At 34.5% G+C, this 25,908-nt stretch overlaps 1 protein-coding gene across 3 annotated transcripts in view; it reads right to left on the bottom strand.

Moving 5' to 3' along the window:
* Nucleotides 1–25,908, bottom strand: part of Ercc6l2 (ERCC excision repair 6 like 2) — a 136,069-nt gene that overhangs the window by 74,724 nt on the left and 35,437 nt on the right. For all 3 annotated transcript variants that reach the window (XM_087205190.1, XM_087205191.1, XM_087205192.1), the window contains 6 exons: nt 20,366–20,527; nt 19,733–19,940; nt 16,777–16,917; nt 15,715–15,828; nt 14,696–14,815; nt 353–424 (listed from right to left, as the gene is read on the bottom strand). In XM_087205190.1, the coding sequence (XP_087061316.1) occupies nt 353–424; nt 14,696–14,815; nt 15,715–15,828; nt 16,777–16,917; nt 19,733–19,940; nt 20,366–20,527 (817 nt within the window). The remainder of the gene's footprint in view (nt 1–352; nt 425–14,695; nt 14,816–15,714; nt 15,829–16,776; nt 16,918–19,732; nt 19,941–20,365; nt 20,528–25,908) is intronic.

Below are 25,908 nucleotides of genomic sequence, written 5' to 3' on the forward strand. Positions count from 1 at the left end.
AAAAACAAACTTAAAAGAAAAACTTAAACGAAGTTAAAAAGAAATTACTGGTCAAGTCTTTTATAAAAACATATTTTACTATTTTCTTAATCCTAAAATGTCTTAAATGTCTTACATAGCACCTTAATTATTAAAGAGAATATCAACACAAATGTTTGCTATTTGACAGTAACCCTCTGAGATAATTGATATCTAAGTATTAATTTAAAAATTTTGAGTTGCATATGTCACTATCACTTATTATTGTGTGGTTAAGACAGATAATGTGGCTATAAGTTGCTATGTTCTTTATGCTTTATGCCTTGGGAGTGAGGGCTGGATCAGTTAGGAAGGTGCCTCAGATGATACTCACCTTGGTGGAAAAGGAGAAGAGAAGAACCTTATCTTTGTTTTTCCTGAAATGATTTAAAAGCTGCTGAAGGACCTGGAAATGAGCCACAGATCATCAGTGAACCAGTTCCAAATAAAAGTATGCTTTATACATATAAATGTCACGTAAGAATTTCTTAAAAATTATTTTTCTATAATGCTAACCACAGTCATCTTTACTGATTCCTTTTATTTTGTCCACATTAAGAGAAATAAAGTATTAGGTATTACATCAAATGTTATTCATCATCATATTAGCAATAAGAAGGTAGAGTTCCTAAAGACTTATTTCATCTCATCTGGTTTTAATAAAAAGGAAGCAAAATGGGACACATTTAAATAGATTAATTTAATTTCCAAAATACATTTTCTTTATATCTACAATATGTTAAGAAACTAGAGAACAGCAACTAGAGAGGAAGTATTTAAATTGTCTCTTCATAGACGTAATAAAATATGTTCAATTACATCTATGTTCTAAAATTTCTGATATTTATTTTCTTAGAATAATCAGTCAGATACATACCTCTTCTCATTTTCTCCCCTTTGTTTTTCTATTTATAGTAAGCCCTGACTTCTAAATTGGATTTTGACCTCAAAATGCCAATAACTTGGCCCCACACACAGTGTTATTAGCAAGGAAGCAAACAGTCAAAGCCTTGTGTATAACAGAAATACTGTTATTTTTAAATAGGCATTTCCACATCTGGCACTGACAGCTCCAGAACACTGTGGAAAAACAATCCACAGAGGAAAAAAGGAATTTTCTGCATTAAGTCTAAATGAAATGACCACTTAAGCAATTTTATTTAATCAATGATAAGCATTTACACTTTTTTATTTCTGAGACAGGGTCTCAATATGTATTCTTGGCTGGCCTTGAACTATGTAACCAACCCTGGCTGGCCTTGAACTCATGACAATACTCCTACCTCAGCCTCCCATGTGCTGAGACTACAGGTACGTACCACCATGCCTGGTTTTAAACATTTAAACTTCTAAAAAAACCACCAATTTATACCCAATATAACACACTCTCTTAATAGTTTAGCAAGTGAAGACCTTGTACTAAGCTTGACTCTTACCACCAATCCCTCAAAAGAAGTTATACTGTTTTTTGAATCTCCTTAGGTAACCAATCAAATGGTAAATGAAAATGTTACAACCCAAGTCAACATTTTAATATCTCAAGAACATATAACGTAACTTTAATTTGCAATTACGTTTATATTTTAGTGAAATAACTGGTATCTTAGTTACTTTTCTTGTTGCTGAGACAAAATACCCAACATCCAAAGTTAAAGGAGAAAAGATTTATTTGGCTCAGTTGGCAGAGGTTTCAGTCCATAGTCAGCTGGCTCCAAAGCAGGGTGGTAGGGTAGAGGGCATCACAGAAGAGAAACAGTTCTTGGCAGGCAGAAGACAGCAAAAGAAAGCAAGTGACAAGCCACAAGTGACAATAGCAGCTTGTTTCTGCCCCTTTTACATTCTATCTAGGCTATTTGGCTTGGGGCAGGTGCCAAACCCATCAGTGGACTGATTTAGTAATCACACATCCTTAATCCTGGCATCACAGGTGATACTCTTAAGTGAAATAAACAGGACACACATGTGTAGGTACCGAAAATAGTTTCTCTAGTGTGAGAAAACTGAAAGTGTAAGTAAGGGCTAAAAGGTATAAGAGATAATGTGAAATGGGAAGAAAAGGGGCAAAGGGGAGCGGGAAGGGGGAGGGGGAGGGGAAAGGAAGGAAGGGATGGAATTAATATGAGAAAGTGAAAAAATGGAAACAAAGTCTTTGTAAATAGGGAGGGATGGAGGGGTTGAAGGGAGGGCAGGGAAGGGGGAAAAATAAGAACCAAGAGAGTACGTAAAGGTGCATATCTCCAATGATGAATGTCATTATATTGTACACCTAAAACGTACCAATGAAAGGATATACAAAAAAAAAAAAATCCTAGCATCACACATTTTAGATCCAACCACCTCTAAAAAAGCCCCACCTATGACTGCACGAGGCTTTGAGGGGACAACTAGACCCAAGCCATAACAACTGGTTCAGTGAAGTATATGCATTTAGATTTCACTTAAGAAAATAACTCTTTTTAATTAAGTTCCACATATTCCCTCTCCTGCCTCACTTCTGCCCCTTTCTCCTATTAATACTATATAATAAAATTACTAGAAAAAAAGAATCACTTATTATTAGTGTGGTATAGCTATAAAAATTGATAAAGAATATTGGTATATTATTATTAGCTATAGTCCAGAGTTTACATTAGGGTTCACTCATTATATAGTTCTCTGGATTTCAACAAATATATCATGACATGCATTCATAACTGCAGTACTACAAGGAATAGTTTCACTGCCCTAAAAAGTTCCTGTGCTGCATCCATTCAACCTTCCCTTTTCTAGAACCAAAGCAACCACTGATCTTTTTACCGACTCCATAGTTTTTCCTTTTCCTGAGTGTCACATAGTTGAAATTGCACAGCATGTAGCCTTTTCAGATTGGCTTCTTTAATTTAGCAATTTGCATTGAAAGTTTCTCCATGTCTTATCACATTGTGATCCTCAATTCTTTTTATTGCTAAGTATCTTGGTTACTTTTCTACTTGCTGAGACAAAATACCTAACATGCAAAGTTAAAGGAGGAAAGGTTTACTTTGGCTCACAGTTTGTAGAAGTTTCAGTCCATAGTCAGCTGGCTCCAAAGCAGGGTGGTAGGGTAGAGGGCATCACAGAAGAGAAACAGTTCTTGGCAGGCAGAAGGCAGCAAAGCAGTGAAGCAGCAGCAATAACGGCAGTGCTTTCTGTCCCCTATATTGTACCCAGGCTGCATACCTTTAGGGCTGGTAGCACTCACACTCATGGTAGGCCTTCCCATTATCCACACTCAGTACTATATCAAACCAATCAGTGGACTAATTTAGTAATCATACACCGTTGATACCAGCATCACACACTTAATCCCAGCATCACACAACCTAGATTCAGCCACCTCTGAAAAGCCCCACCCATGACTACATGAGGCTTTGGGGGGACATCTAGACACAAGCCATACTGCCCCTCAAAGATTCACGTGCATCACTTTATTCAAAAGGCATTTAGTCCATCTTATCTTTAAGAGTTGCCAAATTCCTAACAGTTTCAGCACTGCTAAAAAGTCTAAGTCTGAAGTCTCCTCTGAGATTTAAGACAAATTCTTAGCTGCAAGCCCCTGTACAAATGAAAAGTTCTAGAGAAGGGAAGGATGAATAGATGCAGCACAGGAACTTTTTTTTTTTTTGGTACTGGGGATCAAACTGAGGACCTTGCCTAATCTGTGACAAGATGTGCATTCCAAAGGGCTTATGTGGCCTTGCCTCTATGGCAATGCAGATGGTTGCAGCTCCCATGGCTTCTCTCTTGGACTGGCTTTGCTCACTCCTTGCAGCTTTCCTCAGATGATCCATCCTTCTGACTTCACCAGGCTTCTGGGGTCTCTGGCTGCAACTTCAGCTTCACACTTACAGCTTCACACACTGACCTCTCAAAAGCACACAGCATGGCCTCCCGGGTCTTCTTCTGAGTGGAAGCCTTCCTCACCCCACAACTTCTGCATTCTGCATTTACCTAAAACCAGCACCACATGGGCGACACCAAGGTCTGCTGCCAGCTGGAGCAGTAGCTAGGCTTCCTTCTCTCTTGGTTATAGGGGTCAAGTGTCTGGACCACCGAGCACTCTGAACCTAATCCTAAGGAACAAATTTTATAGGCTGGTGCTAATCTGCAATATGGTGCTCTGGGGCTCTCTTCTTAAATCAAAGTCTTTCACCTTTGCAATTTTGAGCTGCAAAGGGTTGAGTCCTGCTGCTTCTCACGATACCCCAATGCCATCTTTTCTACTGTCCTGTTCCTTCACAGCAACGAAGTTTTCTGCTCTATCTTTGCAGTCTGCAGCTTTCCTGGCGTTTCCTTTCTGACCAATCTCAAAACATCTTAAATCATTCTGTTGGGCTCTCTGCTATTGATTCTCAACAAACCTGGCTAAAAGCCCCTAACAGTAGCCATGCCATTGCCTCAACATATGACTGTCTTGAAATTTCTTCTTCACTAAGTAGTATCCCATTGTGTGGTTGTATCAATTTGTTTATACATTAATTTACTGATGGACCTTTTAGTTGCCTCTAAGCTTTGGCAATTATGAATAAATTCATATGAAGTTCTTGGTTTTAACACATTAAACTCATTTAACACATTAAAATTCATTAAAATTTAACTTATTTAGGTAAACAGCAAGGAGTGTAATTGCTGAATCATACGGTACTTAAGGTATTATTTTTTTATATTTAAATTTAAATCTTTAATTACCAAACTTTGGTGACAAGCCACTGAACTGTCCACTAAAGTGACCCTCTTGCATTCCTACCCATAATGAACAAGAGCTCCTGTGGCTCCACATCCTCACCTCCATTTTGTGTTTCCAGTGTTCTGGATTTTGGCCATTCTAATAGGCATGCAGTGGTATTTCATTGTTTTTTTTTTGAAATTACTTAATGGCATATGATACTGAGCATCTTTTCACATATTTTGTTGCCATCTATGTCTTTTTTGATGAGGAATCTATTCAGATCTTTTGCCCATTTTTTAAATTGTGCTGTGTTCTTACTGCTGAATTTTAAGGGTTCTTTATATATTTTAGATACCATCCCTTTTGATTTCGACCTTTTATTATTTTGCCGATATTTTCTCCTGGTTTGGGGCTTGTCTTTTCATTTCCCTGAAGATATTAGCATATTAAACCAAGGATATACTACACAGAAATCTGCTTTTGTTGTTTGAGATGATATAATACCTACTTGTAATCTTAGGTATTTTCAAATATTTTATAGTAATAGTAAAAATAAGTAATAAAAACAAATGTTTTAGACCAGAGGTCTTTATTATGCTAGTTTAAAGAAACAAATTCACTAAATGAGTAATTATAAATTAAAATATCCTACTATAAATTTCAAAAATGACAATACTGTCAATACATGTTGAGGACTTAACAATACAAACCCAGTGTATTAGCCTGCACAAAACAAGACAATCCACCTATAAAGGAATCCTAAATCTGGGACTGTCCACAGAAAAGTTATCTTAGATCTAAATTTTCTCAATTCAGGCCTGGAAAGATGGTACTTTTGTGTGACTCCATCCACAATGAGCTGGATTTCCTAGTCTTTTCCCACCCCTCTCACTAAGTAGCTCTATAGTATTTCCTAAGGGAAAGAAGAGTGAGGATTCTTAATGTGAAGAAGTACAACTTGTGAATATTGCCTTAAATAGTAGGTGAGGTAAAAAATGACCTTGGCACTGAAGAAAGAGGCAGGTCATGAGTGTAGCTTTGAGGTTACAGCAGGTATTATGCTCAGAGTACTTGTAGCTGCAGGCTGACCTATGATAAGGCAAGCAAAACCAGGATCTTTTATCACTTCAATTTAAAAAGAACATACAATTTAATTACTTGGAATTCTTAACCTACAGGCAGTATTTCTATGACAAGCCTATAGGTTTTGCATCACCAATTCAACCTATCATCAAATGGTGTTGTTAATTAAATGGTGAGAAATGGTACTAAAATATATATCCCTAGCTCATTATTATCATGTCTGCTTAGTTGGTTCTCTGTCATAAAACAAGCAAATTATCTACTTCCTTCATAGATTAAGATACAAGCCATCCTCTAGTAACAACTGAGGCTTGCTTTTTTTTTCTCTTCTGAAAATCAAAATAAAACTTAAATGTGATAATTCTCTCAAGTAGATACTATCATTCCTAGACACAAAACTCTAATTAAAAGTATGTTTTAAAACATATATAATAAACATATAAAATATAATATGCAAAAGTATAAAAATCAAAACTTTAGGAAAAGTCACAAGGAATTAAATTTAAATAAGCACCAAAGATTAATGAAGGTTTCAAAGGAGGCTGTGATTTCTGGAAATACTATATTGGTTTAAACTAGGGAGCAGTTAAGTGCTGGTTCTAAACTAACTGAGCTTTTTATATTTCAAATTTTTTAATAATTAAAAGTCAAAATAGAGAAAAAATAGATTTTCAATTGTTAGGAAATCTGAGATTTGAATTATTTGTTGTGATAATCAATCATATGACATTCTCACCAATACAAACTTTAAAGACCAATACAATATCATCATCATGGCCTACTGGAGACGGTGTTTCAAAAAGAAAGCTCAGCAGCACTAAAAACAAGCAATGCTTCCTCTCCATTATCTCCCCAAACACTAGGAACCTGTGTCCCTGCAGCATCCTGCCCTCCACCCACCATTTGATGTTGACAAGGGAAGTCCCCCACTCTAAACAGAGAGTGGCTGAGCACTAGGAGTCATAGGCAAGAAAGAGCTTGAGGGGGCAAAGGGAGCTGCAGACTGCAACCAGAGAGACTGGAGACTCAGGAGAAAGAGACAATACAGCAGCCCACCACAGACCAGGAACTCCCCTATTGTTCTCCCAAACATGGGAGAGTTGGATGTCAGCTTGACATCCTGCCCACCACTCATCTAGCATTGACAAGGGAACACCACTGCCACCAGCAGAGGTCTACTGAGCACCTGGAGCCCTAGGCACTATAGAACTTGCAGGCAAGTAGCTGAGGACCATATCTCCCCTGTTACTGAAAGCCAGAGAGCCCTAGAGACCACAGAGCTTGTGAGCAGGAAGGTGACAACTTTGTAGAGGGCAAAAAGGGTAAGCAGGGGTACAGTCTCAGAGACTGTTGAGCTAGAGGATGAGATGTGGGCATGCTCAACTGGAGTCCTCTTGGAACATGTGTATGGGAGGTGATTGTATATGAGAGAGAGTAAGAATTAACCACTGCTTTAACCTAAACAGTACCTTTCATGGGCAAATCAGGGTAACCCTCACCAGAAATGTGCATAAAGGATCCAAACACAAGGTACCTATCAGCATATTAGCTGGTTCAGACCTCACAGCTTCCCTCAATCTCCAATTATACTTCCTTCCTTCTGTATTCCTTCTGCTGTCACAAATACTCATTCAAATCTCCTCTATACCAGCCCTCTACTCAAAATATAAAAATATAGTATCAGTGATATGGTCTTCACTTTGAGTGGTTTTGGTGTTTGTCTACCTCCTCCTCCAATCATTGTCATTTCTCTTTTTTCTTTCTCTTTTATCCAATTGACCTCCTTCCCTTTTCTCTTCCTTTTCCTTTCCTCTACTCACCACAACTCGTTTATCTGTCATTCTTTTTTTTTTTTTGGTACCAGGGATCGAACTTGGGTCCTTGTGCTTGCAAGGCAGGCAGTGGAACCACTGAGCTAAATCCCCGGCCCTGTCTGTCAATAGTACCATACTGCAATCTGTATGAGTCACTGAAAAAAAGGTAAAATTGTTAAAACAAGTTTTAATGTACATGAGAAATGTATATGAGAAATGTGCAGCCAGGTCTATTGAAACTGACATAACAGATAGCTATTTCCCTTACAAAACAGTAACCTGGCCTGATCCTACTAAATTGAAAAAGGCTAAAAGGTAGACAAACACCAAAAAGCAACCAAAGACAAGACCACATCACTGGAAAGGAAACATTAATAAAAGATATCATACTACCACTAACAGACTCACTCCACTCTAATGAATCCCCAAACCTCAACACACACACACACACACACACACACACACACACACAAACACACACACACACACAAAACAGGAGGAAACCAGTCAACAAAATGCCCCTCAAAACTCCTAACTCTCCCAAAGCTGATTCAATGGTCACTGATGGGAAGGAAATCAAAAACCTAATGGCTGAATTGCATAAAATGATAAAAGAAGAAACAAACTCAGGGAGCCTAAAGATGATACACCTCAACAGAGAGATTTAATAAATTAATCAGTGAGTTTAAAGAATATTCAAATTAAAAATTAGCAGAGCTGCCCAAAACAACTTAAAACACAAAAGACCAATTTAGCAAAGAGTAAGTCCATGAAAAAGTACCAAAGAGAAATTTAGGAGATGAAAAATTTTATTGAAAGTATGGGTGGAAAACGATCAATGTGAGGAAAAAAATGTCAAAACTAGAAGACAGGTGTGATGTATATGACCATATATTCAGACATACCTTAAAAACAAAAGTAGAACAAGGAAAATGAATCCCACAGCTGCTAGAAGATGCAAAAAGTAATCTAAGACTAATTGAAGTTAGAAAAAGACAGAAGGCAGCACAAATGGCATAAAAACATCTATTTATAGAAATCATAGGAAAAAGCTCTTGAAGTATGAGGAAAGAATTTAACATACATGTAAGTGAGGCACATATAGAACCTCAAATACTCACACTCAGAAAAGACCTTCTCTGATGATACACCATAGCCAAAATTCCAGAAGTCTAACACAAGGACAGAATCTCAAAAGCTACAGAAAAAAGCAACAAATCATTTACAACCCATTAGAATTACAGTAAATTTCTAAACACAAACCTTAAAGGGCACGAGAGCTTTGAGTAAAGTATTTCAAGCCCTAAAACAAACAAAAAACCTTCAACCCAGGCAACAAAACTATTTTTCAAAACTGAAGGAGAAATAAGAGAAACTTCCATGACAAAGAGCATCTTAAGAAATTCATGATCACTAAACCAGCACAACAAGAAATTCTCAAAGATATCCTAGACAGAGAAAATGTTAATGATGCCAAAAAGTCTAATGAAATAAATAAGGAAGGTGAGCAGTTAAGCAAAGGGGAAAAATAAAGGAATCAGCAACAGAAAAATAATGCAATGACAGGAATAAGTCAATACCTTTCAATAATAATCCTAAGTGTAAATAGCCTCATTCCAGAATCAGAAGACACAGACTGGCAGATTGGATCAAAAAACAAAAGGAGGGCCAGGGATTTAGCTCAGTGGTGCTGCTGCCTGCCTCACAAGCTCAAGGTCCCAAGTTCAGTCCCTGGTACCAAAAAAAGAACAGAATGTTGCATACAAGAAACATATTTAATCCAAAAAGATATTCATAGACTAAAAATCAAAGGAAAGACAACAATATTCCATGCAAGGAGAGCCCAAAAGCAAGCAAGAGTAGCTACCCTATTTTCAGACAAGGTAGACTTAAAGCCAAAATTGATCAGAAGAGGCAAAGAAGGTCACTGTATACTGGTTAAGGGAACAGTTCAACAAGAAGGGATAACAAGTGTAGATATATATCCACTGAACACTGGCACACCCAACTTCATAAAACAAACATTACTGGACATAAACATCAACACAAACATAGTAGGGAACTCAGTAACCCACTTTCACAAAGAGACAGATCAACTGGGAAAAAACAAAAAATAAAGAACTATCAAAGTTGAACCAAACCTTCAAACAAATGGATTTAATAGATATCTACAGTGTTCCATCCTAGAACAACAGAATACACAGTCTTCTCAACAGCACCTAACACTTTCTCCAAAACAGACCACATACTAGCTCATAAAGCTTGTTTAAATAAATACAAAGAATGGAAATTATCTCATGTATATTATTATACCATAATGCAATAAAACTAGTAATCAATGGTAAAAAAAACCACACACATAGAAATTTTGCAAATAGATGGAGATTAAACAATATATCCTTGAATAAGGAATGGGTCACAAGGAAGAAATTAAATGGTTCTTAGAATCAAATGGTAATGCCAGTACAACATATCAGAACCTATGGGGCACTCTGAAAGCAGTCCTAAGAGGAAAGCTCATTGCTGTGAATGTCCACATTAGAAAAACAGAGCAAGCCCCCCAAAATAACCAAAGGATATAACTCAAATGCCTACAAAAACAAGAGCAATCAGACCCAACCTAGTTAAAGGGGAAAAAATTATAGAGATTGGAACAGAAATTAATGAAATTAAGACTAAGAAAACAATGTCAAAAACAGAAAAAATCAATGAGTAGATCTTCAAAAGAATAAACAAAATAGACAAACTCTTAGCCAAACCTACCAAAAGAAGGAAAGAAAAGACCCATATCAACATAATGAGAAATAAAAAAGGCAAAATCACAACAGATACCACTGAAATCCAGATTATCACTATTTGAAAACTTATACTCCAAAATATTGAAGAATCTAGAAAAGATGGGTAGATTCAAAGACACTAGTGAATTAATGAAACTGAACAAAGAAAGTATAAAAATCCCAAACAGACAATGAAATGATAGATAATGAAATTCAGACAGTAATAAAAAACTTACCACATAAGAAAAGCCTAGGACCAATGAACTCACTGCTGAATTCTATAAGAATTTCAGGGATGCAAAGAATTAAAAGAATCATACTAGAGTGATATATGTGCACCCTTGTTCATAGCAGCACAGTTTGTGATAGCTAAAACTTGGAAACAGCCCAAATGACCATCAACTGGAGACTGGGTAAAGACAATGTGGTTTTTTAATAAAATGGAGTACTACTCAGTCATAAAAAATGAGAAATTAGAGACATTTATAGCTAAATGGATGCACATTGAGGTGATACTCTTAAGTGAAATAAATAGGACACACATGTATAAATACCAAATAGTTTCTCTGGTGTGAGAAACTGAAAGTGTAAATAAGGTCTAAAATGTATAATAGGTAATGTGAAATAGAAGAAAAGGGGCAAAGGGGAAGGAAGTGGGAAGGCTAGGGGAAAGGATAGAAGGGAATGAGATTAATATGAGAAAATGGAAAAAGAGGAACAAAATCTTTGTAAATAGGGAGGAATGGAGGGGTCGAAGGGAGGGCTGGGCAAGGGTGAAAAATAAGAACCAAGAGAGATTATATAAAGGTGCAAATTTCCAACGATGAATGTCATTATACTGTATACCTAAAATGTACCAATGATTAGAATGAATAACCGATAATGCAAAATAGGAAGAAAAGATCCAAAGGGGTAGGGGTAGTGGGAGGGGCAGGGGAAAGGAAAGATGATGAGAAATGGAAAAAAATGGAAATAAAGTCTTTGTAAATAGGGAAGGGTGGAGGGGCTGAAGGGAGGGCTAGGAATGGGGAAAAAATAAGAACCAAGATGCATCATGTAAAGGTACAAGTTCCCAATGAGAAATGTAATTGTGTTGTATACCTAAAATGTACCAATAAAAGAATTAAAAAAAAAAAAAAAAAGAAAAAGAATTTCAGGGATGATATAATGCCAGTATTTCTAAATCTCTTTAATGAAATTGAAAGGGAAGGAGTACTTCTAAATTCATTCTTAGAAGCTAGCATTACCTTGATTCCAATACCAGACAAAGAGTCACCTGAGGGCCAGAGATTTAGCTCAGTGGTTCCAGCACCTGCCTCGCAAGCACAAAGTCCTGAATTCGATCTCCGGTACCAAAAATAAAAAAAAGATTCAACTAAAAAAGAAAACTACAGACCAATACAATATATTTAATGAACATAAGACACAAAAATCTTCAACAAGATACTGGCAAACAGAATACAACAAATCCTCAAAAGATTATATATCATGGCCAAGTAGGCTTCATCCCAGGGATGCAAGGGTGGCTCAACATACACAAATAAATGTAATACACAACAAAAATAGAAGCAAGGATAAAAATCACAGTATCACCTCAATAGATGCAGAAAAGCCTTTGACAAAATCCAATATTCATTCATGATAAAAAGAACCCAACAGAAATAAGTACAGAAGACCTTATCTCAATATGATAAAAGTCATTTATGACAAACACACTGCCAACATCTTATTAAGTATGAAAAAGCTGACAGCTTTCCCTCTAAAATCAAGAACAAGACAAGGATATCCACTATCAACACTCCTATTCAATATAGTACTTGAAACATTAGCCAGAGCAATCAGGTAAAAGAAATCAAAGGAATCAAAGGAATTAAATGATTTGTATAGGAAAGGAAGAGATCAAATTATTATTTGGAGATGACATTACCCTTTACACAGAAGACCCAAAAAAATCCATCAAAAGATTCCTAAAACAACCAAGTCCAGGAATATAGCAGGATACAAAGTCAGCACATAAAAATTGATAACATTCCCTTATACCAATAACGAACTCAACAAAAAAAAATTTTAGAAATAAAATACCATTCACAATAGCATCAAGAAAAATCAAATACTTAGGAATTCACCTCACCAAGGAAGTAAAAGACCTCTACAATGAAAGCAGAAGGCATCACCGTCCCAGATTTCAAGTTCTATTACAAAGCTACAGTGACAACAGCATGGTACTAGCACAAAAACAGACATGTGGGTCAATGGAATATAGGAGCAGAAACAACCCCAGGCACATTCACTCATATGATCTTTGACAAACTGGCAAAAAAACCATGCACTGGAGGAAAGACAGCCTTTTTAACAAATGGTGCCGAGAAAACCTGCTGTACACATGCATAAGACTGAATCTAGACCCATCTCTCTCACCATGTACTAAAATAAAATCAAACTGGATTCAAGACCTGGACATTAAAACAGAAACACTTCATCTGCTGTAAGATAAAACAGGTAAAAATCTTGAAGACATAGGCATAGATAAAGGTTTTCTGAATAGAACCCCAATTGCACATGAAATAATATCAGCAAATAGGATCATATCAAATTAAAAAGTTTCTGCACAGGAAAGGAAACAATCAATAGAGTGAAGGCACAAATTACAGAGTGGGGAAAACCTGTTGCCAACTATTCCTCTGATAGAAGACTAATATCTAGAATATATAAAGAACTCAAAAAAATTAAATCCCTCAAAATAAAAGACCCAATTAAAAAACGGGCAACTGAAATTAACAGATACTTCTCAAAAGTACACATGAATAAATACATAAAAAATGTTCAACATCACTGGCCATGACAGAAATTCAAATTAAAACAACACCAAGATTCCAACTTACTCCAGAAAGAATGGGTATTATCAGAAATCAAGTAATAACAAATGTTGGCAAGGCTGCAGGGAAAAAAGAACTGTTCTACACTACATTGAACAGGAGTGTTGATAGTGGATATCCTTGTCTTGTTCCTGATTTTAGAGTGAAAGCTGTCAGCTTTTTCGTATTTAATAAGATACTGGCAGTGTGTTTGTCATAAATCACTTTTATCATATTGAGATAAGGTCCTCTGTAATTATTTTCATCAGGTTTTTTTAGTCATGAATGAATATTGGATTTTGTCAAAGGCTTTTCTGCACCTATTGAGGTGATACTGTAATTTTTATCTTTGCTTCTTTTTTGTTGTGTATTACATTTATTTGTGTATGTTGAGCCACCCTTGCATCCCTGGATGAAGCCTTCTTGGCTATGATGTATAATCTTTTGAGGATTTGTTGTATTCTGTTTGCCAGTATCTTGTTGATCAATAGGTATAGCAAACATGTACTCATAAATACAAAAAATACAAAATTTAAATGCAGTCCTCTTGATTACTTGTATTCCTACCTTCTCTTTTATTTCACTGAACTTAGAGGTCCCTAGTAACTTATAGGTCGTGACGAGCTTATGCAGATTAAATACTAAAAGTATTTCTAGAAAAAACAAAACTGACCACTTTGAATTACTATACTTTTTTTTCATTCCTTTTGCCAAAAGAAATAACTTTTTTAATTATAACATAAAATTGAGAACTGTTACATAAAAAACTATAAATCCATAAATAAAGATTCCAGATAGCTGTTAAGGGATTAAGCAAACTCACTATGTTGAAAGAAGGCAAAAGGCTGCTAGCTGCTATCACCAGCAACACCCAGGGGCCTGGGAAGTGGCTGGAGAACCTAGCCTTACTTTTCATACCTCTCCTTCACTAACACATCACCAAGAGTAGCACAGTTACAGGTCACTTTCCCTGTGTATAACAAATGTTCCCTTGCAAACTTATAACCTCGCAGCAAAAAAAAGCAAGAGGTAGAAAATGTCCGTATAGAAAAAGGCTTTCCCCACTTGAACTCTACAAGAAGTTTCTTTTGCTAACTGTAGGCTCATGCCTTATCCTCACCCTACTGATTAGCATTAACATTTAAATCTCCCTTTTTAAAGACAAGTTATTAGTTATGTGAATACAGCATACATTTTAATAGGTAAAAAATCCAATACATTAATAAGGAAAGTTTGAAATACATTTGAGACAACTGCTACTGAGAACCGACTGTGCACACAACTGTACCCTGGGTTCACAGTGAACTTGTAAGTGCTGACATCAGCAACACCAGTTATCCACAGCCACCACTTCGTCTCAATGTCTGGGTACCTGTTCGGATGAGCTGACATCCTGGCCACACCTCTGAATGTTTTATATAGCCATCTGTCAGTATGAACCCTCAAAAAAACAGCACTTGCCTTCATTTTTCCACTGTATTTAGGATCCGAAAGTGTCTCAAAGGCTGCATCTTTGCTCTTCTGAACAAAGTCTGGGAATTTGGAAAATACTTGATCACATATCCTTTTGATAAGTGTTTCCTTGAGGGTAAAAGGAAAAGAAAAGAGATTTCAATTTAACAAATTTAAACCTGTATAAATCAAAACCACTTATTAAAAAATTCTATTTACAAAAACCATGTTACTTGGAAGATCTGGCCTTTTCTAAGTCAGATTAATAATTCAGAAAATCTTAAAGTGATATTAAATCTTAAAGTGTTAAACATAATTGGCACTGATGAATTTTTAATGACAAGGCTACTAGATTAATTACTTTTTCCAAGATTTCTAAAATAAGAAAGACAAATACTCCCAAAAGAGTAAAGACTACTATCAAAAATAATATTAAATTCTTACTAAATTTCATTTAAACAATATTGACTATATCACAAAAAATATAAAATCATTGCATAAAAAGCTTTTAAAAGATCTTTTTATTTAGGTTGTGGTCTAAATAAGACACAAAATTACCCAAGTAAATGACTATATCTAATCCTAAACTTTTAAATGACTGATTTTTTTCCAGTTTGGGAAACAGGTCTAATATTTAATATACAGATTATTTTAAAACCTCTTTTTAGCCAGATTAATGTAATTAGATACCTGCTTACTGAAATAAGACTATTAGGGAAAATAAACATGCAAATATTATTAGAGGCATATGAAGTTATTATTTTAAGCTTAAATTTTTTCAGTTTAAGAATATAACTCTACATATTCCTTAATATCTAAATTTTTATTTATTTATTTACTGGTGCTGGAGCTCAAACCTAGGACCTCCTCTATGACTAAGCTACATCCCCAGGGCTCTAAATTTTTAAATCAGCAAGTCAATTTTCTCTTAAATTTCACACCAAAAAACCTCAGAGATATTTAATTAAAAATTTTTATATCAAATATCAGTTATATACCACAAATAAATGTAGAAAGCCAACCCACACCTGTTGTCTGGAAGTGCTAGTGGCCTGCAGCAGTGCGACGTGGTTCGCTACCTTCTGAAGGACTGTAAGATAGCTGAGATACAAGGTTTTCACTGTTTCACCACGTGAATTAGTCTATAACCAGAAGAAAAGAACAAGAAAAGGCTATGTTATTGTTTTCATCAGAAAATATATCACTTATAATAATAATTATTATTTAGTTACTTTGAACCCAATAAATCCTAAGAAAATGATAGTCAACTATTTGCACAAAATATCATGAGTCACAAATGTGGAATCATTTTTGGTGAATCATAGGATAATGTTGTTTTTAATAAAAAGGAGAGAATGTCCTTGTTCTGGAATGTATTTATCCTGATGATGCACTGGGATGGAAATGCTCCCATTACAAGCTTCCTGGTAACAGGAAGCTATTCAGGGGCAGTGCTATACAGACCCCTTCTCTCTCCACTAGTTTTTCTAGGAAACTGGGCTATCACAAAAATGTTAAGTGCCTAAAACAATAAAATAAATGAGCTAAAATAAATGAGCTAAAATAAATATCTATTGGGTCCCTATATGTACATGTATATGTTACATGAACTAGGTAAAAAAAGAGCAGAAAATAGAGACAGAAAGTAGAAAACTATGAATGAATTTTGTTTCTAAACTTTTTTTACTCTGTTTATAACAGTTTATATCAAACTGACAGTATATATGTCAGAATATTTTAGCCTGCAATCAAAGAGTAGGTCATTTTACTACTAGTAGATAATGAGCAAATTCCTGAAAATGAAATTTCAAGATAAAAGTGTGGTACTTCCAAATAAAAGCTAAAAGAGAAGATATCAAATTGAAGTTTAATTTCTAAAAATGATTTTTAAAACTATATTTGACTACCAAATTAGTATGTGGTTACTATTTAACATTGTAAAAAAATTTTTTTAAATATTCTCTTTAGAAATTTATAGCTTTTAAAGTTAAAAAACTGAAGAAAAGTTATTTTATTATCTGCTACTTTGACAGCAGAGCAGAATATAATGTACCAAAAGCAAGATGGTAAAAATAAACTGAAATGCTTGCCTTATAACAACAGTTTCTCCTTTTCCGGCCACTGTTACAGGTACAAGGCTTAGAAGATTGAAGTATCAAAGTCACATCTTCTGCTTCTAACACTGTTTGATAGACAGCTTTCTGGAAATCCGTCAGAGAACAATAAACCATCTGGCAAGATAAAATATAAGGCAATCACTAGTACCATTTTTGTAGCAGTAAAAATAATAATCACAATGTACATTGGATTAATAGATTGTAATAGTGAAAATTATTCATAAACTATTTTTTCCTCTAGTTACATCATTATGATTTTTCTCAATTCTCTTATATGCTTTGCTTCCCACTTCATGCCAGACTATACAAATTATAATTTAATTTCCAAATAACCTTATATTTATTTTTGTTTTTAATTAAAAGGAAATATGAAAAAAGTTAATTACTTCCTTATTTCTCAATATGCTGTGGGTCTTCACAAGGTTCTATATATTAGTCCATCATGCAAATAAATGATTAAAATTTGAGACAAAAAATTGGATAAGGAAAAAGAGAATACTTCAGAATAATGGGATGAACAATAAATACTTACTGAAATAGTTGGAAAACAAAAAAATTAAAAACTCCCTATTATTGAAAACTAAAAACAGTTACTTATATTTAGTATCTTGCTATAAATTTCTAAGGTTAGTAAGGATAATGATTAATAAAATGTACATAAAAGCAAATACAGGTTGATATTTTATGTCCAAGTTCAAAAAAAAGAAGAAAATTTGATAGAACAATGCCACTAAATTATGACATAATCTAGCTTGTATTTTTCACAGTACTGTAAATTAGAAATACAACTATTTGTAACTAGAGACATCAAACTAAACATGCCCATGACAGGGCTTTGAAGAATATGAACAAGAAATAAAAGTCATCTATTTGTAAATATTTATTTGCCACTACAAAGAATATTATTGCAAAAAATGACAAATGTGCATTGAGCAAATCTGGGTATATCTAAAATGATACTAGATTTAAATATGTATATATAAAGTATACTATCTTGATCCTCAATAATGAATATAAATGTACACACAAGAACAAAAAGAAATAATGTAAGATGGTATCACTGATTAACGTAAGGAGGGGGTTTTGAGTTTTTATTGTTAAACAGTTTAACATGTACTAAACATCTCTCATGTATCATGAATTTCAGAGCAGGCAAGTGAGGCAGATCATTTCCATTTAAGAAGAAATTCATGTTTGACTGCCTCAGTAAACTGCTGCAAGTTACAAAACTTTTAAGGGGGGAACCAGGACTTAAGCTCATAGTATTTGATTTCAAAGCCCAAGTTTTAAAATTCTATGCACAATTCTCTTCACATATTTATATTTTTCTTGTTCCCATTAAATATTAACTATTTAATATACATACAACTATGCAGAATATTTTAAAAGTCTGGATTCATGAACTATCTCAATATAACATTTGCTTTAAATAAATACTAAATGTCATATATAATATCACCTTCTCCAACTTCCATATCATATCAATATCAAATCTATCTTTTTAAAGTAATAATCCATAGGACAGGGGCGGGGATTTAGCTCAGCGGTTCGGCTGCCTGATGCCTGACTCGCAGGCACAAAGACCTGAGGTTTGATCCCCGGCACTAAAAAAAAAAAAATAATCCATAGGATGTCCTACTTTAGAGGGCATCTGACAGGATTACTTTTATTTGAGACAATATTAATAAAGTTTACTTCACAGCAATTTATAGAACCATTATTCCACTGCATGAGCTAGAAAAATCACAAAATTTAAAACCAGGAAAAAAAGATTAGGAGTGCGGTTCAATGGTAGCACTTGCCTACTGTGCATGAGGCCCTGGGTTTGATCTCCATAAATAAATGAATTTTTAAAACTTAAAGAAGATTACTATATTTTTAAAAATTCTACTATAGTCAATCCAAATTTTCTTAAGCAATTAATCATTGTTTTTCCACAAATTCAAAAACTTAAGTTAGTTGTGTAATTGTATATATGACTGTACATAAAACAAATCTAGAAATCAAGCTCTTAACCACTTTGGTCGTGTAACTAGAATTAAGGCACCAAGGAATATAATGGGTTGTAGATGGCAGACCATATGAAAAGGACAAAATGTAAACAAAAAACACATTAGGGAGAGAACTTCTTCTTACTTCCTTGAAGAAGAATTGTGTCAAAAGCTTTAAGAAGTGAGTCTAGTGTATGCTGTTATGGTTTGGATCTTAAACGTACCCCAAAGGAACCATATGCCAAAGGCCTGGTCCCCAGCTTGTGGTACTACAGAACTTTTACTAGGTGAAGCCTCATAGAAACAAGGTCATTGAGAGCAAGCTTTTAAGGAAGATATTGGGAATCTGGCCCCTTCTGTCTCTTTTTGCTTCCTGGTTGCTATGAAATATGCAGCTTTGCTCCACCATGTGCTCCCTACTATAACACCCTGCCTACCGCAGGCCCAAAGTAACAGAGGCAAAGACCATATATTGACACTTCTTATACCACGAGCCAAATAAATCTTTCCTCCTTTTAAGTTGATTTAAATTGGCTCCACCCAAGCCAATGGGGTCAGTCCACAGCCAGACTGACTGGTCTCTGCCTCTCCGGGCGTGCCAGAGCAAACCAGCTCAGTCCATGGCCCTAAAAGATATTAATTATTAATTAAGATATTAATATTTAAATATATGTTACAGCACCAGAAAGCTGACTAATACATACACTAACAATAAACCTATTAGCTAACAGATCAATAAAGTTAGTAAGGAAAACAAATGGGCTAAATTAATGTGTTCTGAAATTTTGTATATAACAAATTTTTTCCAAAAACATAAACGGCACAAAATTATATTATAAAATACTAAAGGAGATAGACTTCCTCTTAAAAAAATTTTTCAGGAAAAAAATAATAAAATGTGACAAAAAACTAATCGTACACACAAATGTGGTTCTTACCCGATCTTCTTTCTTTGGCAACTGATCACTTATGAGGGTCTTGGTGCGCCTGAGAAGCCATCCAGACATCTGCTCTGCAAGCCTTCGCATGGCCCTTCGGCCAGTGGCTAGTTCTCTTTTTGTTGCTGTGTGCCTCTGACCATGTTCTACTGGGTCAGAAAACTGCTTCTGGAAGTGGATCCTGCTACCTAAAAGTCCTGGAACAGCCCTTTATAAAGGCAATAAGAAAAATCTGAGGATTTTATTAGGTTGTCTAAAAAGAAAAACATTAAATTCTTTTAGCTTCTAAGAAATATACTTGTCACTTATTTATTAAGAGCAAAAACAAAAGTCAAGAAAATAGAATGTTTTTTCTTTATGAGAGTTTAAGCCTATAACTAAAGATGATGATGGAATTGGCAAGTCAGCATGTATATTTACTTCATGGACCAAACTAACATAAAGACAGGTTTTCATGGGATTCCCTACTTGGTATACTATGGTATATTTGGTATCAAATATTTCTGCAACCAGTTAAATGACTGTTTTCTGTTTTTGTTTTCAGAAACTAACAATTAGCAAACAAGGTACCATTAAGCTAAAGAAGTATGCATTTGGTAATATTTTAATAAGAGTAAAGCCAGTGTCACTCACCAGTCCATAACACACCAGAGTTCCTTCATGTTGTTCTGAAGGATGGTCCCAGTGAGGCCAATGCGGACATTACACTTCAAAGCTTTCATGGCTTCTGTTATTCTTGCCTTTGGATTCTTGATTCTATGAGCTTCATCCACAATAATGGCTGACCATTCCAAACTATAAAGTAATAACAAAAGGGAGAAAGGTAGAGAAAATTTCCTCTCCTTAGTCTAATGAATTTTTAGAGAGCTGTTTTCTCTACCCAAGTTTTGCAGGTATTTTTTGTTCCTTTTTATCCTTGATGATTCTTACACCTAGTTAACTGGTCATAACCCACAAAAATAAAATGTGTATGGAGAATATAAAAGGGTATCGAGATTATGTTTAAATATGGTAGAATAAAAAAATTCTCCTTTAAACATCATTAACTAAAAACAAAGATTTTTAAAGTAAAAAATCAATTACAAAAGAGAAGCAAACTTTGCAATGTTAAATCTGAATGAAAAAATACTAATATAGATTCTTGACATTTTAAAGTTATAATACATTACTCTGTTTACTACAAAGATTTAGTATCAATTGTTACTCTAGTAGCAATCAGCACCAATAGTGTTCCATCTACTAAAAGGAACCAGAGTTCTACAGAAATATGGAAAAATAGTTGATTTTAGGCATGTAGCATGGGAAATACTGAAGAGTGAGAAAGCACAAACGTATTCAGAGGCAAATGAGGACATATCCAAAGGACACAGGAACCAGCTTAATGTGCATATTTCAGCATCAAGAATAATGACTATCACTGAGTATAAAACACTGAATAAATAAAAATGTAAGAGTTTTATTATGAAAAAAAATTTAGACCCTCACCTCACACTATACATAAAAAATTAACTCAATATAGACTATAGATTTAACTATGAGGCAAAATTACAAAACTTATAAAACAAAAAATTTGTATGATTCCTGGTTAGGCAAAAAATTCTTAGATATGATACTAAATACATGGTCAATAAAAATATTTTGCCAAAATTGGACTCCATCAAAGTTAAAATTTTGCTCTTCCAAAGACAACACTAAAGGACATGTTATAGACTAGAGGAAAATATTTGCATATAATATTCAGATAAAGGACTTGTATGTGGAATATATACAGAACTACTACAACAACAGCACAATGTAAGATAACCAAGAAAAGACAGGCAAAAGATTTTAATAAACATTTTCAAAATGTCTCTTCAAAGGTATACAAATGGCATAATATTCTACAATGATATTCAAAATGGTAAAACAAAAGATCAAGAATTCACTTGGTTTTTTTTTTTTTTTTGGTACCAGGGATCGAACTCGGGACCTTGTACTTGTGAGGCAGGAGGCAAAACAACTGAGCTAAATCCCTGGCCTGTTCGCTTTTTTAAAAAAGTCAAAATTGCAGTTAATTCCTAATTAATGATACATTTTCCTTTATAGGAGAACACCATCAAGTGTAGAAGAAATAGTAAGTTAGAAAAACATAATTTTGTAACACTCAGTAAAATAACTGACTCAACCAAGAATAATTTGCACATGCTAACACTTCTAAGTAAAAGGGCTGAGGGACAAGAATACTTAAATAACAGTAAAATATCTTCTCATTTTCTACAGGTTTCATAATTTTCTTAAAGTTGAATGAAATATGGTGAAGTCTTAAGTACAAAGAGAAAAGAGGAAACAGCCACAAAACTATAGAAGTTGGAAAGAAAATGGGCAAGATGACTTACAAAAGTGGAGAAAGCAATATCCTATGCCAGCAATGGAGAAAGCCAAGAAACAAATGCTTTATTTAGCTCTTAAAAAGCTAGGATTGGTGGTACTAGATACCGTTGGAAATTGGAAATACAAAAATGTTCAACATTCTGTTTATGAAGCAGTTCGACCTCATAGATATCTATTCCCACTCCACAAAACAGATGGATCAAGTTATTCTAAAGTGAGGAAGTGGAAGGCAAAACATAGCAAAATCCTCATTTTCCTTATGAAGAAATGAGCAATGATACAGAAAATTAAAGAAAAAATTAAAAGTCATAGCATTAACGTGGTTATGGACATGGAGGTAAAGACTAAGATCAGTAAGAGCTGAAGCAACAGTAATGGGGAGAGGGGTGTGGAATTAACTGTAGTTTCTTTCATCATATCTGTCTCTTTAAATCATATGTATATATGACTTTGATGTAAGTTGAAGTAAAAAGAATAATGGTAATAATAAAAAGAGATATACTTCATACTATGTAGTATGTTTACTCTGTGGACCATCCGTGATAAATGTACAGAGCATTACTCTCACAAAAATAATATTTGCTCTCATAAAATATAAATTATTGCATATATTTTTCAAACTAATGCCATTTGAACTAATAAATGACAAAATAAATATGACAAAAATTGTAACATCCTGATTCCCTAATCTTATAAATATATGACTCATGATTACATAATTCTTGTTTAAAAATTTACAACAGGGCCGGGGATTTAGCTCAGTGGTTCCGGCACCTGCCTTGCAAGTGCAAGGTCCCAAGTTTGATCCCCGGTACCAAAAAAAAAAAAAATTTACAACAGTCACAAAATAACTGCTGGAAAAAATCTCTCCAGCAACCATTATGTGCTAAAAGTATAATAAGCATTGCACTACAAAATTAAAGATAAAATCTATATTAATAAGCTCACAGTCTAAAGGAGACCAGTAAAAAATAATTAAAATATAACTGGTACTATATGATAATTTGTTGTATTTATCTAACTACACAACATTATTTTGGGTGTTATTATATATTGGTTAAAAAGCCGAGGTCTAGAGGTAGATGTTTAGTGTTCAAAGGTCATGTCCATCACTGACTTAACTGTGGAGGTTTGGACAAATTACAAAATCTGCGATCACTGTCTTCTGCCAGCAACCACTAAACAGAAACAACATGCTAACTTATTAGCTTGTAAGTGGCATAAAATCATATCTCAGACTTGACAAAAATGGTAACTCTACATCCAACTTTCCTAATGTGAATGATCTAAATACTCCAAATAAAAGGCAAAGCTTATCAAAACAAATAAAAAAGCAAGATTCAATTATATGCTAACTACAAGGAGATCCACTTCAAATCTAAAGAACAAGTATGCTGAAATATAAAAATATAAACATACACAATTAATATGCATAAGAAGACTTGACAATAACTTTAAAGAAAGCATCAAGATGAGAAATAATATTAGAAATGAAAAGGGATACTTTTTAAAAATAGAAGCATTAAAAAAAATAGAAGCATTAATTCATCAGGAAAACACAAAATAAATTCATGTGTACCTAATAACAGAGATTCAAAATACATGAGTGAAAACCTGCAGAACAGAAAGGAGAAAAAAAAATTTTAATTCTTCTCTCTCAGAAACTGTAAAGCAACCCAAGATGGAGAACACCTGAGGAATACCTTAAGTAGACTTACTGATATTTACAGAATACTACATTCGATATGTAGAATTAAATATATATAATCAGAAAATACAAATTATATCACAGCAAGATACTGCTATATTTTCACCAAAATGAAAACATACTGACAATGGCAACACTAGCAAGGATACGAGGCGACTGGACTGTCAGTAAAAGGGTACAGTCACTCTGGAAAAAGACTTGGCGGCTCTTTTTTATAAATTTAGACCTTTACTTATTTCAAAATCCAAAACTTCCACTCCGACATATTTGTCCAAGAGAAATGCAAATATAAGTACAAAAAAGGACTAGATACAAATATTCCTTGAAATTTTATTTATAACAACCCAAAACTAGAAAAACTAAATATCCACTCTCAAATATAGTAATATACAATTCAGTTTAAGAGAACAATCACTGGCCCAAAAATATTTGCTATCTGACTCCTTACAGAAAGTTTTCCCATCCCTGGTAAAAATGAGCAAACTATATATATTGTTGTCTCTGGGTATCTGAGAATGATTGATCCAGGGTCAAAATCTATGAATGCTCAAGTCCCTTACATAAAATGACATAGTATTTGCATATAACCTATGTATATCTTCCCTTTTATCTCTAATAAAACTTCTATGTAACTTCTATGTAGTTGTTATAGTGGTATAGAGAACAATGAAAAAGAAAAAAAAGGTCATACATGTTCAGTACACATGCATTTATTTTTACAAATACTTTTCATCTGTAGTAAGTTGAATACCTGGATATGTAACTTAGCAACACAGAGGGCCAACTGCACTTAAAATCAGTATTATTGTATACAAATTAAAGTTTATTAAAGTTGATTAATAAAACTCTCTAAAGGGTTTGAACAGCCAGTTTTGGCAAAGACTGATCTAATTCATCCTGCCATTTTCTATATGAGCTACTTTATCCAAAGCCACATAGCTAATTAGTGGCCTTTTTACTCTTAGACATATTTTGAGCTTAAAAAATCTGTGAGACAACTGCTGATTGGTATTCTTCATCTTTATCTTATACCAAAGCGTCTTTATGCTGAACTGAAAGTATTACCTTTAAAAATAACCTCGTTTTCTGCCATTAACTCGTTCAAGAACAACAATTTTTTTTTTTTTTTTGGTACCGGGGAATCGAACTTTGGTCCTTGCGCCTGCGCAGCAGGCGGAAGAACAACAATTTGAACTGATTATAACTACAATACTTTAACATTTTAAGGACTTACCAGGTAATTTTTTCCAAAGACACCCTAGGTATGAATTGTATCCTTTTACGGTGAAATCTAAGCTTGCAACAGATCAAAGTTAATGACTTTTCCAAGGCCCAAGCTGTGGCTAGCACAACTATGAATAGTTTAGGCTAGATAACCACCGCACACTGGATAGCTTAACAGAATTTTATTTTCTTATAATCTTGTAAACAAGAAATCTAAGATCAAGGTGCCAGCAAGTTGGACCTCACAGGTCCCTTCCTCTGTGCATGCATGTTCTCAGTGTCTGTTTCTCTTCTTATAAGCATTCTGGGCTGGTGGGATTGCAGCCCCACCAAAACGCCTCATCTTTACTTAGCTCTTAAAGACCTATCCTTAAATATGATTACATTTTGAGGTACTGGGGTTGGGATCTGTATATATGAATCTGGGGCTGAGGGGACACAATTTAGTCCATAACAAACCTTAGTCGTTCCCTATCAACCTAGCTTCCCACTATCTGTACATGTAGTAGTCTGATAATTACCAAATGCAAATCTAATCATTTTCATCATCTTTGTAATTTGCTAAAAACACTTCGAGGATATTGTATTGTCCTAAACATAGAGAAAAAAATCTTCTAGGGAGTTTTCAATGCTGTTTATGATATGTTCCATACTTAACTCACTAAGTTGTCTCCTAGCCACATCCCTCTTACATTCTAGGCTACAGTGGTGTAGTGTATTCTGCCACTGTACATTTACAACAGACTCTCATAATTAAAATTATTCATGAAAATAACTGTTCTAGACCAGAGGCACCATATGCATAAAAGGTTGTACATCAGCCTTAGGAAGTTTCATCATTCTTTCAGAGGCATCGTTTAGAGAGGTATCCTAT

The sequence above is a fragment of the Heterocephalus glaber genome, unplaced genomic scaffold (assembly GCF_053883595.1).
Source record: "Heterocephalus glaber isolate CG9 unplaced genomic scaffold, H.glaber_assembly_v1.0 deba00000594, whole genome shotgun sequence".
Lineage (NCBI taxonomy): Eukaryota > Metazoa > Chordata > Mammalia > Rodentia > Bathyergidae > Heterocephalus > Heterocephalus glaber.